Raw genomic sequence first — 22,476 nt, 5'->3', positions numbered from 1 at the left:
GTCGTGTTGTGTAACCCATGCTTGGTTCTCAATTAATTTTTCGCCTATTGTTAGACTGATATAATCACATACAATAAATAGCCTCTGTCCTCTGTAATGTACTGTGTACCCTGAGGGTAAAATAAAATAAGAAATAAAAATGATTATGGCAATATATAGGACTAGTAAGCCTACAAAGCTACTTTGTATTTGACTCCAATGAATTGCTATTGCTATCAGCGCATCGTCTTTCCATCAGAACTGTGAATCTCTATGCTCTTCTTTGTTGAACTTCAAGATGGCTCCACAGGATATTCCAGCTTAACCTAAAAAAAATTTCCGCTATATTAAGAAATAACTGAGGCCATCCATGCTGGATGCCGCAGGAATTTCCTTTTTTACTAAGACATCGACAAGTCATAATGTCTATTATCATTCAATATTACTTTGTGATAGCTCTACATTTAAGATCACTCATTCATTAACTACACCTTCTAAGGACTTGTGTCTGTACTCAGTCATGGTAAATACTTAATGTTCGATATCTCTTTAGCACCAGGGGCATAGCCAACCAGGTTGGGGGGTTCAAACCCCCCGAAAATTTTCAATTTTGCTTGTGTGTATATGCACGCACATATACAAACACGCACGAACATACATAAAGTATCGTTGAACCCCCCCCCCCCCCCCCCCGAAAAAAATTTCTGGCTACGCCCCTGTTTAGCACATTAACATTCTGTTGACTGCTGGCTATGTTAGTATCCTTGGAAGTCACATCTTACATCTACTCTAAAAAAAGCATGATTGTATGTGGTCTTTTTTCAAAGTCTCAGTGTAGTTATTTGTAGGGAAGTCATGAGGTCTGTATCGCAACCAACATGGTTGCCTTGTGTCGAAGCCAAGCACTATTTCCATGTTTTTAACAACATTATCAATTTGAATACACAAATGCAAGTACATGTGTCATCGTGTTATTCATAACCTTTTAATTGGCTTCAGCCATTTCTTTTTATTTTGTAATTGGAATAGATGTTACCAATCCGCCTTTATGACATTGTCATTAACATACCACCTTTTGTTAACGAACACTGAACATTGTTGTAGCACTTCGGCTTCACTTAATGTTTGTCTTATGTCTCGCCCTTCAAGTGCAATTCAGCTATCTGGTAAAAGTTTACTATTAGTGTAATGTTAAATTTCATTATGATCTATGCCTTTCTTCCTTCTGCATCTTTGTTCCTGGTACCCTCTCTATCGTTTCTTGGGGATTGATTAGATGTCGTCTTTCCATTTTAGGCTCATACTTCAGTTGCGTCCACATTCTGTACATCTAAGCATTTTTGGAATTTTTTTAATAGCCTATTATTATCATGTTTTAGCTTTTCATTCTCATCTTGCATACAAGCAATCGATGTATGAATTAAGTATTCAACGAAATGCTCATTTACTTAATTATGTTTTATCAGACTAAGTAAATTATGATGTGTTGTGAATATTGTCACGTGATCACGACGGTGAAGAAGGAAGAAGTCGGGCTGTTAAAGACGCAACTTTTTATTGGGCAAACTCGTACCCAGGAAATGAAGTGACAGTACAAGCAGTACACACTGTACACTGATAGTGGCAATTACAGTCGTTGGCCGTTGGTTAGCTGATCAGCTGTAAGGCACATCAGCATTTATACATGTGACATCGAAGATGCCTGTGTTGTCCCTGATGGCCACATTAGTTCCAGAATGAACTCGTGTTCACGTTGTGAGCGTAATATAATCTGAAGAGTATAAAATAATCAGGAAGGTTCCCAGACATTCCAGCTTGGCCTGCACAAGGCAGTGGTTACATGTTTAATGAGTTGGTTAGATAAAAGTGTAAAAAAAATCGCATGTGGCAATATTTTGCATTCTTCATATTTCAATGCATGCACTCAAAGTATATAAGTATATAAAGTCATAACATTTTTTAGTGGCACGAGCAACGAATGAAAGTCTTGTTCCTCTTCCAAGCACTTTCGATCGAGCACTTCGGCTTTTCCGAATATTCAGAAAATGTGTTTAAACAAAACAAAGAAACTGGTATGAAATCAATGGTTCTGTTTCAAGTTAATGGTTCTATTGCATACATATGATATTGGAGCTTAAGTTTACTTAAGATAAAGGTAAATTAACTGGTGGTATTACTAATGAAATTTAATTCAGTGAGTTCATTGCCAGAGCAGGCACTTTCCTTGTGAGCATCTCGGGGTGCCTCGATGGCAGCGTTTTTTCATGCCTACGAAGGAACGCTGGCATCGGGGTGCCCTAGAGCAGCTGGGACCGTTGCGGCACCTGGTGGAGCAGATCTCTACCACGTGCTTCTTTCTACATGGCCTCTGAGATTCGCTTCAGCTGCGCAATGAAACACAAAGTTAACCCAAGGAATACACCAGGGCACACGAATGCTGAGGTGTGAGCGCCGCGCCACTACCAGACAACTATGTCATGGATTACGTTCGCCTCCACTTTTTAAGAGTAGAGCTGTTAAAGCCATGGCGAAACTGCGGCATCGTCCACACAGAGCTGGGCAGGTGTGCACCACAGAAAGCGGGTACGTGCCAAGCAGCTCCTACCGTAGCATATATAGCCATGCATAGCAAGTAGTGGAAAAGGGAAGTGAGGGTAAGAAGGAAGGAAAGGAGAAGGAGGAGAGAGGGTAATGCATTGCATAGCCTCTTGTAGTATAGTTTAGCAAGAGGATGGAAAAGGGAAGTGCATGTGAGGGGGACTCATGATAGGCTGCAAAGGAGGGAAAGGAGGAAGTGAGAGGGTAAACAATAGCATAACCATGTACAGTATAATATAGCAAGTGGTGGGAAAGAGAAGTATTTGCCAAGCAGTGCCTAGCACAGCATAGCCATGCATATAGTATACCAAAGGAGTGGGAAAGGGAATGGAGGGTAAGGAGTAAAGGAAAGGATAAGGTGTAGCCTTGTATTGTATAGCAAGGGGGTGGGAAAGAGAAGAGGAGGAGGGAAATGGAAGTGAGGAGAAGGGGAGAGAGTAAAGCATAGCATAGACTTGTATGGTATAGCAAGTGGTTGGAAATGGAAGTGAGGGTGCAGAGGAAGGGAAAGGCCAAGAGCTCCACTGTTTCCTCAGTCTTTGTACCACTAGTGCGTAGCTGCCTCACTTTTTCTTTATGTTGCAATAAAAATTGAGTGATGGCTTTAATATTCTTGATCATTTATTATTGCCATAGAATGCGGTTTTGCTTACGTATTTTCGTCGGGGATAATAAGTATTACTGAAATGCGGTGGTCCATCTAGCTTTTTTTTATGCACCATGATTTAGTCATTATGCTTGCATTAGGGTATAACAGGTGCTGTTTTGAAGCAATAAGAGGCGCGAACAATTCTGCCGTAACCCCAGAGACCCAGTGAAACAACATTTTAATCTCTTCAGCACAATTTTTCTTGTGATAGACCGATATGAGGTAAAAGTATCACATTGATACAATTCGCCTCTTTCATTTTCCTGTGCTGCCCTCTGCCGTTTTGGTAGGGGCCGGGACAAGCAGTATTGCGAGAAGCAAAGTCTCCCAGATGAAGAGACATTTCGCGACTTTTTCGCTAGGGATGCACGCATGCGCAGAGGCATCTTGAAAAAGGCAGATCAGGCAGAAGTTCCATGAAAGATGGAAGCGATGAAAAATTCTTCAACACTCCTTCAAGACAAGATGTCGCTGGAGCCAACGTTCCAACCAGTGGTCATGTCTTGAAGGAAGCAACTGAAGGCTGCCTAGAAGGAGGCAAGACCACTTGTTGAAACATTGGCTCCAACAGCACCCCATGTTCAAGGATTTTTCATCGCATTGGTACAATGCAACTTTTATTGCCTATTACGTATTCAGCAGACTACCTGCATAGACTTTACGTGCCTTAAACTTTAGCCTTTTTGTTAATTATTTTGTTATTCTGGGCTGTTTGAAAGCATGACAGGCTTTAGTTGATTAGGTCATGGCAATGCACAACTTGACTGAATGGGAACAGAGAAAAAATAAAAGCAAAAGATTTACTGCATTCAGCTATCCTCAGGAACATTAGCTATTTTATCTGTAAATCCTCTGCCATAAAAAGTGAGTTAAGTATATACATTTGTACACCCTGTAGGGGGCACAGCAATGTGTAGGCATTTGGCATGTTGCGGCACCACAAACGGAAGCATGTGGTGATCTGATGACCCCATGCATGCATGCTCTAGCTTTGAATGGCTGGGCATTGTCCAAGCAAAAAGAAATCCAAGTAGTTGAGCCTGCGATTTGGGCCTCTAATGCACCCTAACAGACATAATTGACCATTTGAGCTTCGCATTAATGAAACTTTTTGACAAGCCGCAGTGAGTGGTGGTAAATGTTGTACCACAGCGTATTGCACCACAGATTTGCTGCACTGTGTTCCACAATTTGTATCGTGCGGTGGGTCGCTAGGAAAAATTGGGAGAGAATTTTATCTAGCATGCATACCATGTTTTCCAGACAGACATGAAATTCTTGTATGAGAGGGATCCCAAAGAAATTGATCGTGTTTGTTCCATGACCTTAGCGGTGATGGGATAGGGATACTAGCAAATATGTGAGTGCATCTTCAGATCTGGAATCATTTGGTCAAGGATTGTCAGCTAGAGAACTGTTGTGTGTGCGGAGAGGCTGACGATCTGTCAGCAGAACATCATTAATCACTGTCTGTAGGTCACAGCAGTTGCACTGTGGAGGTGATGCAGTACACATGCACAGATACAAATAGTTCAGCTGTTTATATGGACACATTTAGGATTTCCTCACGTGGCATCTAGACTAAGTTTGTACCCGCAAATCTGCAAGCGGAAAGATATTCTAGATGCAAAATACTTTTGGGTTTCCCCCCAGCAAGTGCGTTGTCGCTTCGTACGTGCCCGTAACCACTACCACCGCCAGCCTGATCCCGCGCTAACCGCACAACTACCATGCTTCTCCCGCACGGTCGAGTCACTGCGCTAGCAGCGCACCAGTGGTTTAAATTGGCTACTTTTTGGCTACTTTTTGGATTTTTTCATCGCAAGCTTCCATCTTCCCCTTCCTGCTGTTTTTTGGATTTCCATATGCTGTCATTTAAGGCATGTTTATTGTATTTTCTCGCTTATAATATAAACCCACACCAAAAAATGCGAAAATGTCCTTGAAAAGTGGGAGTGTGGGTTATGTGTAGGTCTTATATGTATTCTATTCTTTTTCTCTTTTCATATATACGGCGTGCCTTACAATCATATTGTTGTAATTTCACGCAAAACCTTATCTTTTTTTTGTTTTCACGTTATCTTGAGCTTTTGTGCGGCCTTGCTATAGATTTATGAAGCCAGTGAGCATCATTGGGTTGAAAAAAAAAAAAAAAGAAACAACTCACTTTAGTCCCATAAATTAACCACTCCTCTGTTGCATCATTGTCATGCAGCTAATGAATCGAAGAAAGCTCTGTGCTGAACTGTTTCTTTTTGACACTGTTACTGGAATAAAATCAAGCCCGTACGTGTGAAAGACCTTCATAGTGCTAAAGCGCTGTCGGCCACGTAGCTTTTCTGACTAAATTTCGTATCAACTGTCCTACATATCATGGAGAGCTGAATAAGAAAAAAAAAAATACGGGTGCGTATTCATGCACACAGTGCACAGAGTGATATTCGGTAGCCAGATAAGCAAGAAGTAAATATGTAATTAGTTCACTCGCGCAACAGCACTGCGTAGTAGGCGGGACACCAGCTAGACACGTTCAAATAAAACAGCAAAAAATGTCAAAAAGTGCAAAACCGCAGACTAAATGTACACAACGGCGCTTCCGTTCATCAGCGAGTTGCGCTTATCTCACAGGTAATAGTAACGTTCGGTGGGCTTCGTGCATCGATTCAGCACTTTTGAGCAGCTCGAACTGATTGTCGGCGAATAAAACGCGTTGACTGCAGCCCTCTGGTAATATGTACGTTCTCCATTGCCGAATCGATGCACGAAGCCCACCGAACGTTACTATTACCTGTGAGATAAGCGCAACTCGCTGATGAACGGAAGCGCCGTTGTGTACATTTGTATACATGCCGCCGGCCGCCTATCCACACTAGCGCGGCGACAGTGCTGCCGCCTGTAGCCCGATCTCGAGGTGAATATCACCCCTCTACTGCAGTGAAACCACCTTTACAGGAAGGTTACAAGCGGACTAATATACACCTTTTGTTCATTTCGAATACTTCAAAATTTCCAATAATTCAAAATCGAAGCGAATTCGAATACCATATTTTTCATTCGAATATTCAAAGTGCTCAAATATTCGCACAAGCTTAATATTAGGATAAAGCAGCAAAAGATTATGCAGAATACATGCACTTAGTAAAATATGAATGTGGTGTGTGTGTGTGTGTGTGTGTGTGTGTGTGTGTGTGTGTGTGTGTGTGTGTGTGTGTGTGTGTGTGTGTGTGTGTGTGTGTGTGTGTGTGTGTGTGTGTGTGTTGTCTTAACCGAGATCATTCTACTGCAACACCTTGTAAAACCCTAAAATTAAGATTTATTTTCAGTTGAAAAGCAATGCTTGATTGGCCTGCCTTGTTTTGTTTGTGCAGCTTCAGGGTCTTTCATCCCTCCTGAAACTACAGATGCCAACAAGTCTCATCGGGGATGCCGTCACCACTGTGATTTCTGTGACTACGAGACTGATAAGCGGTCTAACCTGACAGGACACAGGAGGGTTCATACGGGCGAGTGTCCATTTAACTGCCACCTGTGCCCCCAGAGTTTCTCACAGAAGTCTTCACTGAGCATGCATGTGCACACCCACACTGGTGAACGACCATATAAATGCCACCTGTGCCCCCAAAGCTTCTCGCATATGAGCACCCGGAAGAATCATGTGCTCACTCACACAGGTTACCGGCCATATCAGTGCACTTCAAGCCTCCAGGCGTTTTCGCGTCGTGGAAACCTCAAAGCACACCTGCGTCTGCATGAACGCCAGTGACAATTTCAGTGTAATTTCGGCCATGCAGGCTTTTTTTTTTCTTTTTTGTAAAGGCGCATTTCATTTGTTCCAGAGCGTTATAGAATGGTGGCCCAGTTACGTAGGACATTAATGCCCCAGTTTTAGTTTTAGCACCGCTTCGTTTTTGTCACTAGAGCATCTGTACGCATGCAGGAAAATGTAGTGAAAATGTCTCATAATTTTTTTGTGCTTTACAGTGTTCTTCACTTGTCATTCGAATAATTTGTATGTAATAAGGTCAATGAAGGCCCTTGTATTTATAGTCGTGAGCGATAAAGACACAGTACCATTATACCACCGAGCTGTGTACGCGTACATTTTGTAATAATTTTGGGAGCCTGATTTGGGAATTTATGTGTATGTGTTTTATGCCTAGTGGCATTCTGAAGAATGGGTACAAGCATTACTGCAATTGTAGGTATTGGGACACTCCTACTGCAATGTTGTCATTGGTGTAGCGAGTTCATCTAAAGTGCGAATGCGATGCAATCCTCCCATGATCCGCACTCGGTGTGGGATCTTGAAGAAAGGCTTTCAAGATTTCACTCAGCCATCACACTTCTGAGTAGGGGATAGAAGGGTGTGCTTTATATGAATGGAGGAAAGCTATGATCACGGCTGTGCAGGGGAGGGTGCAGGAAAACAAATGCGCAGCATATGACGATGGGGTTGAGAATAATTAAGCATCATTTTAAAACTGTTTCTTCCCACCATAACAACGTTCATACAAGGCAGTGCGTGCAGCGAACTTTGCAAACAATGTGCCCATTCCAAGGGCTGCACAAGCGAAGATTGCTAGTCGTTTCATGCACACTTCACGCACACAGTCTGATCTCTGTATGCAGCTTGTGATATCTCAGAAAAGCGAGATTCTCTGCTTTGCATTTGCTCATTTCTCTTCATCTTGTTCATCATGCAAGCATTGTGGAAGCCAGTCTTTGCAGTTATTGAGTGATGTCCATGTTTTTTTTTTTTTGTGGGAGCATCAGCCAAGCTCATTAATTTAATTAGTACGGAAATGATTTCTGCAATATATATTTCTAGTAAACCTCTAAACCTTATTTTGTATGTAACATTAATAGATTGCCGCTCCTATTAATGCTTTGTGTTTTCGTTAAAACAGTGATTCTTTTTATTAGAGCTGTGCGAATAGCAAAATTTTGGGTGCGAAGTGAATTCGAATATTGAAGTGTGAGTGCGAATCGAATCGAATATTTTTCGAATATTTCTCGAATATTTCTAGAATATATTTTGAATACTTCGAAGCGAAATTGCACAAAAAAAAGTTGGAGGGGATTCCTAAGCATACTCTTATGAGATAGCAACATGAAAGTGTTTCCTTTCGCTAGGTTGATGAAGCACTGGCGGGGTGGTGTTTCATAGTTGTCTTATCCAGAATGAGGTAATGTAGAGGCCGAATTGTATTTATGTACATGATTTGGTGCAACCAAAGTGTTGTCGACAACACTTTATACGTGATAGGCAAAAATGCCATTTCCTCAGCCTCTACTCCTCTTTCAACTTCTGTGGAAGCCCAACTGGTGTGGCGGACAAGGGTCTGCTCCCTTCAAGTCCGGAGTTCCAAATCTGCCTCGTAGACGTCGATATATAAGAACATCTGAAATTTTGGATGCTAAAAAGCTTCGGCGTCCGATTTTTCGGACTTCCTGCCCGAATTTCAGGTCCAAGAGAGCATTAATTGAGCCCCCAACTCTGCCACATCTTTCATCCCCATGTTGGAACCAGCGTTTTCTTAAGTTAATAGATTTGCAATCGTAGCGGAGCTTGAAAGGCAGCTTTGCCGCTATACGGGGGTGTGATGAGGCGAAGCATATTAAAAATCTAGGGACCACTTCCAATCGGACGTTGACTGTGTCTTGACAAAGTTCGACCGTAAGGGAGCTTGAAAGGCAGCTTTGCCGCAATACGATAGTGTAATGAGGTGAAGCATATTGAAAATCTGAAGGGGTCACTTTCAAATGGACGTTGACTGTATTTGTTTTTGGGAAGTTCGAATAGTTCGAATAGTAAAATTCCAATGCGAATCGAATCGAATAGCAAACACTATTCGAAAAATATTCGAAATTTCGAATATTCGCACACCCCTACTTCTTATGCTCTCACTTGTTGAACTTCAGGATAGCTTCACAGAATGTTACAGTGCAACCTGGCACTTTGTCTTATTATATTCAACTTAACTACCCCGAGAAGCACGGACTGCTGGGCGAGTTGGTAACTCATCTTAATGCTGTGGTGCGCGAAAGAACGAAAACACGAAGAAAGGCAAACGAAACACGGCACAAACTATCAACTGAAAATTTATTGATACACCAAACATATATATATATATATCCGGTTAGATGAACCCGTGTTAAAAACACGTGTACACACAGAGATTGTCTCAGTGACGCTCTTCCAGAAAATTCATCTCACTAAAGGGACAGCCGTGCTCTAACCTTTCCTTGCACTGCAGAGAATGCGTCTACGCACCGCAGTTCGCTGAGACGACAGTGGAATCTAGGTTCAAAGATAGGGTAGCGCGTGAAATAGAGGAAGCATATCTGAGTAACAAAGCTGGTGATGCATGTGTCGCGAAGCCCTCCATCACATTACTAGCTGTGGAGATAAGTTTTCTGGAAGCGCGTTATTGAGACAATCGCTCTTTGTACACGTGTTTTCAACACGGGTTCATATAACCGCATATATACATGTTTGGTGTTTGAATAAATTTTCAGTTGATAGTTTGCACCTTGTTTCATTTGCCTTCCTTCGTGTATATTTTAGCTTTTAGGCATAGTTGAGCAGCACAACGCTAAATTGTGACTTCAGAACAAAGTTCTGTCGGAGGTTGATTATTAGGAATTCAAAAATGCATCTCGTATAGCAGCCCTATATGTAGGACTGATAATATTTTGTTCCCCTCCTCCTCTCCCTAGGTTCATGTCACCAAATACCAAAGAACTCTGAGGTCACTCAGATATTGAACATTCTATCATCTACCCCTGCTTCCTACCTGTCATTGAATTTCGTGTTACTTTTTATTTATGTCTGTATATTTTATTTATCACGCACCTCTGCAACTGATCTTTTGAGTGCTTTGCTTTATACATCATGTGATTTCATCTTTTTTCGGTGATGCTCATGTATCTGTTCTCTCTAGGTTCTAGTGTACTAACTTCTTGGAGCGTTTTTGTGATTACCTTAATGTTTCAGTGCTTCAAAAGAACGGAATCAATAGCACTAAAAAAAAAGGTTATCTGTGGGAAGCATTATTTATTATTAATACAACAGCATATGAGAAACTAAATCGCGTATGTGTGGTCCTTGATTCCATTAGGCATTTTTTTATTTCTCCTTTTTTTTCTTATTTCTTCTGTCTGTTGCCTTTTGTGCTCTTTAACATAGGCATTTCATTGCTTTTTCAACCTTAGCACTGAATAAGTACTAATTCTGTTGTTCTGCTTTGATATTTTTCAGAGAAACATACATTCTGATATCCTGTGTTTCTTAAGATGTGTTATATGTATAAAATGATCTCAAGAGATATTAGGGCATTGCAGCAAGACAGTAGAGTGCGAGAGATTATGTTGAATACATGTTTTTAGGAACAATAAGTGTGTGTTTCACTAACTTCACCTTTAGCAATCACATATGTTTTGAGCAGATGTAAAAGACTGAATAGTCTGAGATTACTCTCGAGGCTTTTTCATTGAATTAGTGTAAATCAATGTTACCTTCATTTCATTTCTTCGACATTATAACTACAGTTCCAATGGCTTCATTGCAGTTGGAGTAAATTACAAAGACACCTATGTGTTTGGATTTAGAAAGACATTAAAGGGATACTGAACAAAATTTTTGCCGCCGAGATTTTCAGCCAAACTGTAAGATTGGGTGCTGAAATCGGTAGGCACAACTTTAATTTGACACAGAAACTAGCAGAAAATGACAAATTTAAGGCATTTTTCACAAACACCCACATCTAACGTGTACTCATGAGCAAGCACTCCACTGTGTTTTTAACTTTAAATCCCTCATGCGAAACACTCATTTTAACACTCATGAAGACGTAGCGCCATTATGCCACCGGACAGATCAATCAGCTGTGTAGGTCCACATTATGTAATTGTGATTAGACTCTCAATTAGGAATCTGTTTATGTGTACCTCATGCTTTGTAGCATTCCAGAGAATTGGGAAGAACAAGTGTAATTTCAATAGCAAGGACGCTGTAAATGAAATGTCATTGTCTGGCGGATCATTAACGATTTGACCATGCAGGTGCGAGTACATATGTCATCATATTATTGGAATCTTTTTAATCAGCCTTGATAATTTCATTTAATTTTGTAATTGGAATAGATGCTGCCAATCCTGGTCTACGATTTTGTCATTAACGTATGGCCTTTAATTTGGCAACAAATACACTAACACTGTCATATCACTTCAGGATCACTTAATATTTGTCTTGTGTCTCACTCTTTAAGTGCCATTTGACAGCCTGGTAAAAATTTACCAATTTATTTGTGGAATGTTACATTTTGGTAGGGTCTGTGCCTTTACTTCTGCATCTATGCGTACTGTTCTTGAACATAATGAACTGTCAAGAACTGTCACCAACTGGCGCAGCCTTCAATTCTACATGTGTACTGTTCTTTGGTGAATGATAAGATGATGTTTTTTTAATTTTAGGTTCGTACTTTTGCTGCCTCTATGTTCGGCACTTGTAAGACTTTTAAGAGCTCTTTATTTTATATTGACTATTATTAATTTTTTATCTTGTTAATTGTTTTCTTTTTGCATGCCAGTGCTTTTGCATCTAACCATTTGTGACATAATCACTGCTTTATGTTTTCACACTGAATAATTTACTGTGTCTTGTGAATATTATACATCCTTGGTATTTAAATTTGCCATCATAGGATAATTAATAGAAAAGGAAATGAACGTAAAAGTTTTATTTTTGAATTTCGCACCAATACTTCAGCACGTGGATGTCAGTGTGACGTCGAATTTTAATCTTTTTGCGTGTGAAGTAGGCCCTAACACAAGCCATCAAAATTCATAACGCCATAGTGTGCTGGTGCGTGAGAGCTTTATGGTGGTGTTGCCACCTCAATTTTTGTTTTGCGCGTTTTCTCTCTTACCAAGCGTCTTCTGCCTTTGGTATTGTGAATTTGTGATTGAGTAATTTCATGTCCTTTTGAGCAGTACACAGTAGTGTGCTGTCTACTGGGATGCGCTTATACATGTAAAATGATGTCATGAGATACTGAAATATTGCAGCAAGACTGTAGGGTGTAAGAGACTGTATTGAATGCATATTCTCAGTAACAGTACGAGTGTGTTTCATGAACTTTCTCCTTATGAACTCGTGTGCGTCTATATCAGACAGATCTGAAGGGTTGACTAGGTTTGCTTTCTTTCTGAAGCTGCCCTCAAGCCTTTTTCATTCCAGAATTTGTGTCGCACAACAATAGACTCATTTAGTTGCTTTGTAATTTCATAGCTATGGCTACAGTGGCCACACTGTAACAGGGGTGAAATGCAAAACCACCTGTATATTTGTGTTTATGTAAAACATCAGAAAAAACCTTAAGGGGCTCGAAATTAACCGAGATTTCATTACTACGCCGTGACTCATAACTGTTGAGTGAGACTGCCAAGTAAAGATCCTAGAATTTAAATTTGCTTTCTATTCCAATGAAAAGCAATACCTTTCTTGTTTTCTTTGTGCAGCTTTGGGGTCTTCCATCCCTCCGGCAACTATAGATGCTGAGAAATCGCATCGGGGACTCCGTCACCACTGCAACTTGTGTGACTACAAGACTGATAGGCCTTGTAACATAATACGGCACATGAGGGTTCATACGGGCGAGCGGCCGTTTAAATGCCACCTGTGCCCCGCAGGCTTCTCACTAAAGGCCACATTGGACGGTCACCTGTGCACCCACACGGGCAAGCGACCATTTAAATGCCACCTGTGCCCCCAACACTTCTCACTAAGGACCACATTAGACAGTCACATGCTTACCCACACAGGCGAGCGACCGCATAAGTGCCACCTGTGCCCCCAAAGCTTCTCACAGAAGTCGACACTGAACAAGCATGTGCGCATACACACTGGCGAGAGGCCATATCAATGCCCTTCATGCCCCCAGAGGTTTAGGCAGGGGGTACACCTCAGAAAACACCTGCTTCTGCATAAACGCCAGTGAACATTTCAATACAATTTCTACTGCACAAGATTTTTACAAGCATTTCATTCGGTCGTGTGGTGCAGCCAGAAAACTGCACTTAGCTATGATGTCACTGAGCGATGCCAAGATAAGCTTAGCCAAGCCTACCCCTGGCTATTATGTCACCTCGCGAAGCCAAGTTAAGCTTAGTCAGGACTGTTAGGCCTGGCTGAGCTGAATTATGCCTTGTTCATTTGAGTCAAGACTAATTAAGCTACCTTGTGCCTGGTTGAGCTAAGCCTAATTGAGCCATATCTAATTATGCCTAATTGTGCTAAGCCTAACATGGAGAAAGAAAGCATAGCATAGCCATGTGTAGTGTAGTATAGCAAGGGGGTGGGAAAGGGAAGTAATGGTGAGGAGAAATAAATGAGGAGGGGAGAGGGTAAAACATATAGCCATGTATACTACAGTACAGCAAGGGGTGGGAAAGGGAAATAAAGGTGAGGAGGAAAGGACAAGGCCGCCAGCTCCGCTCTTCCCACAGTCTTCACACCACTAGCGTATAGATGCCACAATTTTTCTTTTTTGATAAAGGCACATTTTATACAAGTTATCCTAGAGCACCATAACATTGCTGGTGTATGTAGCACACCATTGAAGCTTATTGTCACTAGAGTGTCTGTATGCATGTAGTAGAATGAGTGAGAATGTTTCATTATTTCTTTATGCTTTGTTACAATGTTCTTCACTAACCATTTGAATATTCTCTATGTTATAATAAGGTCAGCGAAAAACCCTTGTATTTTTATTGATGAGTGACTATGCACTGTTATTCCACCAAGCTGTGTATGTGTACATTTTGTACTAATTTTGGGAATCTGAATTGAGAAAGGCTCTACTGGGGAGGGAGAAGGAAAACGCAAGATGTTGCAATGGGGTTAATTAACAGGATGTTCCAGCTTAACCTAAAAAAAATTTCCGTTATATTGTCACGTGGTCGTGACGTCGACGAAGACAGCAGTCGGCGTTTGCAGAATGAAACTGTTTATTTGGGCCGAACTTGTGGCCGGGAAAATGAGAACTAGAACTACAGTAATACACGCTGTACAATGATAGCGGCGAACAGGGCGTCGTCCGTCGATCAACTGACAAGCGGTCACGCGCGTCGGCTTTTATACAGGCGCTATCGAACTTTCCAGCAATATCGCTGGTGGCGGCGTTATCTCTAGACAAAGCTGGAACATTCGCGTGCGGGGCGCAATCTTAACAAACCGATCTACTAAATCGCGACGCTTCTAGAACACTACTTCGCGGACAGCGTCGAGCGTTGATAACCGTCCCTGCCGGTCAAACCCGAATACATCAAAACAAGACAAGAAGTGGGCGTGGCATTGCCCCCCTCTGAAAAGCATCGTCCCGATGCTTGTGAAAGAACATAGAAGAGAAAAAAAAAAAAACAAGTGCATACACAAATAAATTACAATAACAAAGGAAAAAAAAATAGAGTCCCCAGGCTCGCTAACGCGCAAAAAAACGGCTTAAGGCGCACGACATGGACGACTTCAGGTCGCGCACGGCGCTGCTGAGAGTTCGTAATGCCGTCAGGGACAACCTCATAGTCGAGTGCGCCGAGGCGTCGAAGTACCCTGTACGGTCCGAAGTATCGTCGAAGAAGCTTCTCACTAAGTCCTCGTCGGCGTATTGGCGTCCATACCCATACACGGTCACCGGGTTGGTATTCCATGTGGCGTCGGCGAAGGTTGTAGCGGCGGCTGTCAGTCGTCTGCTGGTTCTTGATCCGTAAGCGGGCGAGCTGTCGTGCTTCTTCGGCGCGCTGTAGGTAGGTGGTCACGTCGATGTTTTCCTCGTCGGTCACGTTTGGTAGCATGGCGTCGAGCGTCGTTGCCGGGCTCCGTCCGTAGACCAACTTGTATGGCGTCATCTGCGTCGTTTCCTGTACGGCCGTGTTGTACGCGAAGGTCACGTACGGAAGGATGGCGTCCCACGTCTTGTGTTCGACGTCGACGTACATGGCCAGCATGTCGGCGATGGTCTTATTTAGACGCTCGGTGAGGCCGTTGGTCTGTGGGTGGTACGCGGTGGTGCGGCGGTGGCTTGTGTGGCTGTATTCCAAGATCGCCTGAGTCAGGTCAGCCGTGAACGCCGTACCTCTGTCGGTGATGAGAACCTCTGGGGCGCCGTGTCGAAGGACGATGTTCTCAACGAAGAACTTGGCTACCTCAGCGGCACTGCCTTTGGGCAGGGCTTTTGTTTCGGCGTAGCGGGTGAGGTAGTCGGTAGCCACGACGATCCATTTATTTCCGCAAGTCGACGTTGGGAACGGCCCCAGGAGGTCCATCCCGATCTGCTGGAATGGTCGCCGAGGAGGCTCGATCGGCTGAAGGAAGCCTGCTGGTCTTGTGGGCGGTGTCTTCCGTCGCTGACAGTCTCGGCACGTCCTTACGTAGCGAGTGACGTCGGCGGCAAGGCGCGGCCAGTAGTACTTTTCTTGTACTCGTGCGAGCGTTCGGGAAAGTCCGAGGTGTCCAGCCGTTGGGTCGTCGTGCAGGGCATGCAAAATTTCTGGTCGCAGTCCCGAAGGTACAACGATAAGGTAGCTGGCTCGGGCCGGAGTGAAGTTCTTCTTTACGAGGACGTTGTTTTTCATGGAAAATGATGCCAATCCTCGCCTGAATACTTTTGGGACAACGATGGTCCTGCCCTCCAGGTATTCCACTAGACCCTTCAGTTCCGGGTCGGCTCGCTGTCGTTCGGCGAAGTCTTCGGTACTTATGGCTCCCAAGAAGCTGTCATCATCCTGGTTGTCGGGCGTTGGTGGGTCGACGGGGGCACGAGACAAGCAGTCGGCGTCGGAGTGTTTCCTTCCGGACTTGTACACGACAGTAACGTCAAATTCTTGAAGTCTTAGGCTCCACCGTGCGAGGCGACCTGAAGGGTCCTTCAAGTTAGCTAGCCAACACAAGGCGTGATGGTCGCTCACAACTTTGAAGGGCCTGCCGTAGAGGTAGGGGCGAAACTTTGACGTAGCCCAGATGATGGCGAGGCACTCCTTTTCTGTTGTGGAATAGTTCACCTCTGCTTTAGACAGCGACCGGCTAGCATAACTGATAACCCTTTCCAGTCCGCCCGTCCGCTGCACAAGGACGGCGCCGAGTCCTATGCTGCTTGCATCGGTGTGAATCTCCGTATCGGCGTATTCGTCGAAATGCGCAAGTATCGGAGGTGTCTGCAGGCGTCGTTTCAGTTCATAAAATGCGTCCACTTGCGCTGTTTGCCACCTGAATTCGACGTCGGTCTTCGTGAGCTGCGTTAGTGGCTCGGCGATACGTGAAAAGTCTTTGACAAAGCGTCTGTAATAGGCGCACAAGCCGAGAAATCGGCGCACGGCCTTCTTGTCGGTGGGTGGCGGGAAAGCGGCGATGGCAGCTGTTTTCTGCGGGTCTGGGAGCACTCCAGTCTTGCTGATCACGTGACCCAAAAACAAGAGCTCCTCGTACGCGAAGCGGCACTTTTCTGGCTTCAGGGTGAGCCCGGAGTTCTTGATTGCTTGAAGTACGGATTGAAGTCGCTGGAGGTGTTCGTCGAAGTTCGAGGAATACACAACGACGTCGTCCAAGTAAACAAGGCAAGTCTGCCACTTCAAGCCAGCTAATACAGTATCCATGACTCGTTGGAAAGTCGCAGGTGCCGAGCAAAGACCGAAAGGCATGACCTTGAACTCGAACAGGCCGTCCGGTGTTATAAAGGCGGTCTTTTCTCGGTCTCTCTCGTCAACTTCAATTTGCCAGTAGCCGGTCTTGAGGTCCATCGACGAAAAGTAATTCGCGTTGTGGAGTCGATCCAGGGTGTCGTCTATCCGTGGGAGAGGGTACACGTCCTTCTTTGTGATTTTGTTCAGGCGACGATAATCGACGCAGAAACGTAGGGTCCCATCCTTCTTCTTCACTAACACCACGGGAGACGCCCACGGGCTGTTGGAAGGCTGGATGACGTCGTCGTGTAGCATTTCATCGACTTGTTTCTTAACGGCCTCCCGTTCCCGCGTCGAAACCCGGTAGGGACTCTGACGGAGTGGTCGAGCATTTTCTTCTGTTATGATGCGGTGCTTAGCAAGGGGCGTTCGTCGGACCCGCGATGACGACGAGAAACAGTCCCTGTATTCCTGCAGAAGGCGTCGAAGCTGTTGCTGTTGGCGAGCGGGAAGACTAGGGTTTACGTCGAAGGGTCCCAGACAACACACTACATCCCAGGGACTTCCCAAAAAAGTCCAAACGTCCCACATCCCAACAAGGTGGTTTTTAGGATGTCCTTTAGACATGTGCATAGGGATCATTCCTAAAACATCCCTTGTAGGATCTGATTGGGACTTCAAGTTAGCGGTGAAATAAGCTACCGTGTTGAAAATTGGCGATCCTAAACAATCGGAAACAGCAACTCCGCCGGAGAGCATGGTTGGCGCGCGTGCACAGTTGCATATCTACATGCACATGAAAAACAATATATCCGCGTTTTTTGTGAAAGTGTTCGTTTGTTTTTTTTTTGTTTCTTTCTAAATATCGCGCCGTTATGAGGACGAGGGATCGATTGCTGTCTGCGTGGGCAAGTGTTGCACTTGGTAAAGGCGGTACAGCGGTACGGCGCACGTACTCGCGCCACGCACGCCGTGCTTTGCGTGAAAGATCAGAGAACGGCGGCCGCACCGCACGAGCGGTGGTGTGGTAGTGTCGTATTTATAAAAACACCGACATATTAACTTTAGAAGAATTGAATGAAATATTGTTATTTTATTGTTTTCTTTCTTAGGTTTAATACGCAATTGCTCTTTAATTGCGCTTACTGCGAGCCAACACCTGCTCAAATAGTGGACGATTTGCTGCGAGCACTGCGCAGACATTGCCATCGCCATCATGGCGCCCGGCGTGTTTGGAGGTTTGGAGTTCGGATAGATCAGACTCTTCGTTGGCCTTGTTTTTAGGTGTTTGATCCGTGACGTTTCGTCGAAAAATCACAAGCGCGCATGCCGTAGGTGTTTGCCTGGTTGCAAGATCTTGCCGATTTCAACGTTTTTCCACCTCTTCGGTAAGTACTTGACATGCCTGGATTACTGCAATCAGCACGTTCTTAGCACTTTCTTCTTTGGCTCCCCAGCGCGCGCAGGTTGGCGTACGCTGAACTGGACCCTCGCAGCAAGAATGGCACGTGGGAGTAAGTTTTATTTGTGACGCGATTTGGTTTATCTTCCGCAGAAACTGTTAAGCTCACAATGCTGATATGTTGTTGTTGTCGGCCACGTGTGTAGATTGACACCGCGATCGTGGAACACATGGCTGATCTGCCTCGAATAACTGCAAGCCGGCACGTGCGTAGTGCCGTGGAGAACGATCAGAAATCCTGGACGACAAAGAAAAAAACTTCAAAGGTTCGTTGTATATGTTTTCCACGGCAACTGACATAAACGTAAAGAAAATTGGAATGGTCAAATGCATGTGTCAAGTTTAACCATTTGTAGTGGGCTGTGGACATGAATTAAGCATTGCTGCACACAAGACTGGCTTGCCCTCAGTTTATGCCCAGTACCAAATTTTTTGCTCTCATTATGACACCATTTGTAAGAAAAGCCAGAACTTATGTTCAAAACAGCGCATATTCTTGCTATTCTTTTATTCAGTTGCACGTGTGAGTCCTGCTGCTGGCCATCAGTTAGCCGGTTATCAGAAGAAAAGGGCACAGCCCAGTTTTGTACTGGTATATACCGTATCGTTTGTGATTATGATCATGATTTTTGTCTTACTGAAACAAGAAACTGAAAAATGTATGTTGGTGTTTCTGCTACATCTCTATGAAGCAGCAGAACCTGTTGCTCAGTCACTTGGTGCATATTAGCAACTGGCACCTTGTCTGGCTTCCCGATACCTCCGCCTTTTTTCAGTGCATGTTGTTTTCATCCTTTACCAGCAGTCAAGTAGTTTCACACAACCAAAATGACCAACTAGCCCACTCTGTTTGTCAAGTAGGTTTTACTTCCAAACAAATGTAGCACATTTGTGATATGCACTGTTGCTCAATGATATTCTTTTTGCATGTGCTAGCTGTGTACACATATTACATATCTTTTTTCTTTTTTTTTTTAGCTGCTTCTAGTAGTGGTGCCCCTGGTGTGCACCTTTACCCCAAATGTCTGCACCTTTGCCTACCGGTAATGACATAGAATGTGCTCAGCTTCCTGGACATAGGCATGCAGGTTACGAGACGGAAAACGTGCAGCTTAGACTTCATGCTTGTAAATGCGAAAGTCGTAACCGACATAATTAGAGTAAGCTAAAAGGAGAAATTTCTGCTTATGAGCAAGTAATTATGAAGCAGGTTTTACTCCTCTTAAACTAGCAGACATGCAACAACACAGTAGTGCTTTGTTTTGTGCGCCACTTTCATGCATATTTGTGCTTGCAGTGGATATGCATATACATGAAGGATTTGTTTTTGTTTTCCTCAGCTGCCTCTGCGAACCCCGCTCCTGGACAACAGCTGGGAGGCTCTGTGTTTAAACGCGTGCAGCTTGGACGTCATGCTTGTAAATACCAATTCCTTTGTCATTCCTGGCATGAATTTCGTTGGTAAAGCAATAAGTAAAATTGTGCATTGTTGTTTACAAGCACTTCAGTATGAACCAGGATTAAAGGAGAAGGGACCGACAACTGGCCAGAACTTGTGATTAGATCCTGTCAGAAATGAAAAGACCGCGCTATATACTGACATATTCCAGCATCCTTTTCGCGCTGTGAGTAGGATTTATATCTCTAAATTGTGTTTAAAAGTAACAAAAAAAAGGCATGTTGTGCAACCTATCGAAAGAGCCTTGAAGCTAGATTGCGGAGTTGATCACTTTGCTGTATAAAGTCACGTAGTCTGATACCGTCATGTGTGCCATTATTGGTCCTAAAAATATTAGTATGTATATTACTATCCATCCCCGCTCTATTCTGTGCTGCTTATGAGGTAAAAGAAGTTTCATGGTGACAAGTAACGGCGCTGCCTTCGCGGTAGCCAGTGGACCATGTCGAGCCGCAGTGCATGCGCGCGAGTACACACACACGCAGTAAACCGCCGCGCTCGAACACGAACCGCTGTCACGCTCACTGTTTGCATCATGTCTTGTCACGTGTGTATACGACTTCATATCCGTCGCAGATAGAAAAATTCGAATTACAAATGTTTCACGGTATTTTCCACAGCACCATTCCTTGATTATACACTCTGACTGGTAAGCTTTCTGTCGCGTTAAAGAAAATAGGTACCATAAAAGTTGGTTGTCGGTCCCTTTAACCTCTTAACACACACACAGGACAAAATAGGCATGCTATATCCCCGTTGTGCACCATCTTTGTGCGTTTGTGTGTGCAGTATGGAAATGTACATTAAGGCTTTGTTTTTGTTCTCAGCTGCCTCTGCGAGCCCTGCTGTTGGACGCCAGCTGGAATGCTCTGCGTTTGAAAGCGTGCACCCCAGATGTCATGCTCATAAATACAGAGTTCTCATGATTCTAGTGTTGACAAAGCAATAAGTAAAAGCAGGCACTTGTGCATCTGGAATGAGGTTTAACCCTGTCTCAGGAGACATACGACAATATAGTCATGCTATGTTCCTGTTGTTCACCATTTTCATGCATGTTGTGTGCAGTACGTATACATACATGCAGGCTTTGTTTTTGTTGTCCTCAGCTGCCTCTGCAAGCCCTTTTGCTGGACGCCGTGGAAGGCCCTCCACTCGAAAGTGTGCACCTTAGACTACATGCTCATCAATACCAAGTTCTCTGTCCTTCTCGGCATGATTGTAGTGCCATATAATAGTGAGGCAATAAATCATTTTTGCTGGTCACTTGATGTTCCATGCATGTTGCTTGGTTTCTGAACACATGACTTGGTTTTTGTGAAAAAAAAAGTGGGTTGGTTGGACGAGGAATATGCTTTCCTGGAGAGGCAACTGGCTCTCTCAGGTAGGGGGTGGTCGAGCGCGATGAAGCAAGTTAACATGTTATGGGAGCAGATGTCCCACCCTTTTGAAATAATCCTGCAGTAAAAAGTGGCCACATGTCCCAATAACATCCCACACGCATGCAGTTTTGGGACATCCCAAAAAGGCCTTTTTTTGTATCACTTGGGATGTTTTTCCACCTTGTGTGGGACGTCTTTTGGATGTCCCGAACTCCCAAAAGGGATGTCATTTGGATGTCCCTAGGATGCCTTTGCGTTGTCTGGGGTGGCTCAGGGATCGTCGTCGTAGCTTCGTCAGAATCCGAAAATGCAAACGCATCGCTGACGGCCGAGATTTCTTCGATGTATGCAATCGTCGTGCCCCTGCTCAGGTGTCTGTATTCCTGGCTGAAGTTCGTTAGCATCACGCTTCCTTTTCCTTCATGCAACCGAGCAATGCCCCTTGCGACGCAAATGTCACGATCTAGCAGCAAACGCTGATCGCTCTCGATGACACCTTCGATGTCTTCAGCTTTTTCGGTGCCGACGGAAATAATGACGCTGGAACGCGGCGGAATGGTCACCTGCTCTTCTATCACATTCAATGCATGGTTCCCTGGCGTCACGCGGGGCGGGAGCGCTTTATCTGAGGTTAGTGTTATCGACTCGGACCTCAGGTCGATGACGGCGCCTTGTTCACTTAGGAAGTCCATTCCAAGTATTGCATGCCTGGAGCAGTTTTGTAGGATTACAAAGCTCGCAGGATAAGTCCGGTTATTGATGGTGACTCTCGCCGTGCAGACACCAATCGGCGTTATCAGATGGCCTCCAGCGGTGCGGATTTCGGGGCCTTCCCAAGCGGTCTTAACCTTCTTCAGCTTCGCGGCGAACGGTCCACTGATGACAGAATAGTCGGCTCCGGTGTCGACGAGAGCTGTGACGTTGTGGCAGTCGATAAGGACGTCGAGGTCGCTAGTTCGTCGTCTTGCATTGCAGTTAGGTCGTGGCGTCGGGTCACGGCTACGTCGGTTTGTTCCGCTGCTTCCCCGTTGCGTTGTCAGGTCCACTTCGGTCCGCGAGGCTTCGTCGTCAGGGCTCTGTCTGGTTCTTCAAGGTTTCGTCGTGGCGTCGTCGTCGGCGGCGGAGGATCTTCGATGTTTCGTCGTACAGCAACCGCACCTCCATCGGTTGCTGCCCTTAGTTTTCCGGATACGGGCTAGGCGACCGGCCCCGGAAAGGGCCAGTGTACTGGCGGCGTTGGGGAGAGGCGTAGCGGCCTGGCGACGGCGATCGG

At 44.4% G+C, this 22,476-nt stretch overlaps 1 protein-coding gene and 1 long non-coding RNA gene across 2 annotated transcripts; both read left to right on the top strand.

The window, feature by feature from the left end:
• Positions 1 to 3,642: 3,642 nt before the first annotated feature.
• Positions 3,643 to 14,173, top strand: LOC125756396 (zinc finger protein 782-like). Its single transcript, XM_049411101.1, has 3 exons — positions 3,643 to 3,763; positions 6,550 to 6,969; positions 12,668 to 14,173. The coding sequence occupies exons 1-3, from the start codon at positions 3,643 to 3,645 to the stop codon at positions 13,225 to 13,227; spliced, it is 1,101 nt and encodes a 366-aa protein (XP_049267058.1). The 3' UTR covers positions 13,228 to 14,173.
• Positions 14,174 to 18,194: 4,021 nt separating this feature from the next.
• On the top strand, positions 18,195 to 18,600 carry LOC125756361 (uncharacterized). The gene is made up of 3 exons (XR_007414441.1): positions 18,195 to 18,291; positions 18,370 to 18,417; positions 18,512 to 18,600. It is a non-coding gene; the product is annotated as an uncharacterized LOC125756361 (long non-coding RNA).
• The last annotated feature ends 3,876 nt before the right edge of the window (positions 18,601 to 22,476 follow it).

This window comes from Rhipicephalus sanguineus, chromosome 11, assembly GCF_013339695.2.
Source record: "Rhipicephalus sanguineus isolate Rsan-2018 chromosome 11, BIME_Rsan_1.4, whole genome shotgun sequence".
In the NCBI taxonomy this organism is placed as follows: domain Eukaryota; kingdom Metazoa; phylum Arthropoda; class Arachnida; order Ixodida; family Ixodidae; genus Rhipicephalus; species Rhipicephalus sanguineus.
Note: the sequence above shows the minus strand (reverse complement) of the source record. Positions and strands in the feature narration are given on the sequence as shown.

Bases quoted from the DNA above. Each gene is read 5' to 3' on its own strand.
- LOC125756396 (XM_049411101.1), top strand. From the start codon at position 3,643: ATGAAAGATGGAAGCGATGAAAAATTCTTCAACACTCCTTCAAGACAA. The intron at 3,764-6,549 runs GCAAGACCACTT...ATTTATTTTCAG, and splicing joins TGAAGGCTGCCTAGAAGGAG to TTGAAAAGCAATGCTTGATT. The intron at 6,970-12,667 runs GTCTGCATGAAC...CTGTTGAGTGAG, and splicing joins AAACCTCAAAGCACACCTGC to ACTGCCAAGTAAAGATCCTA.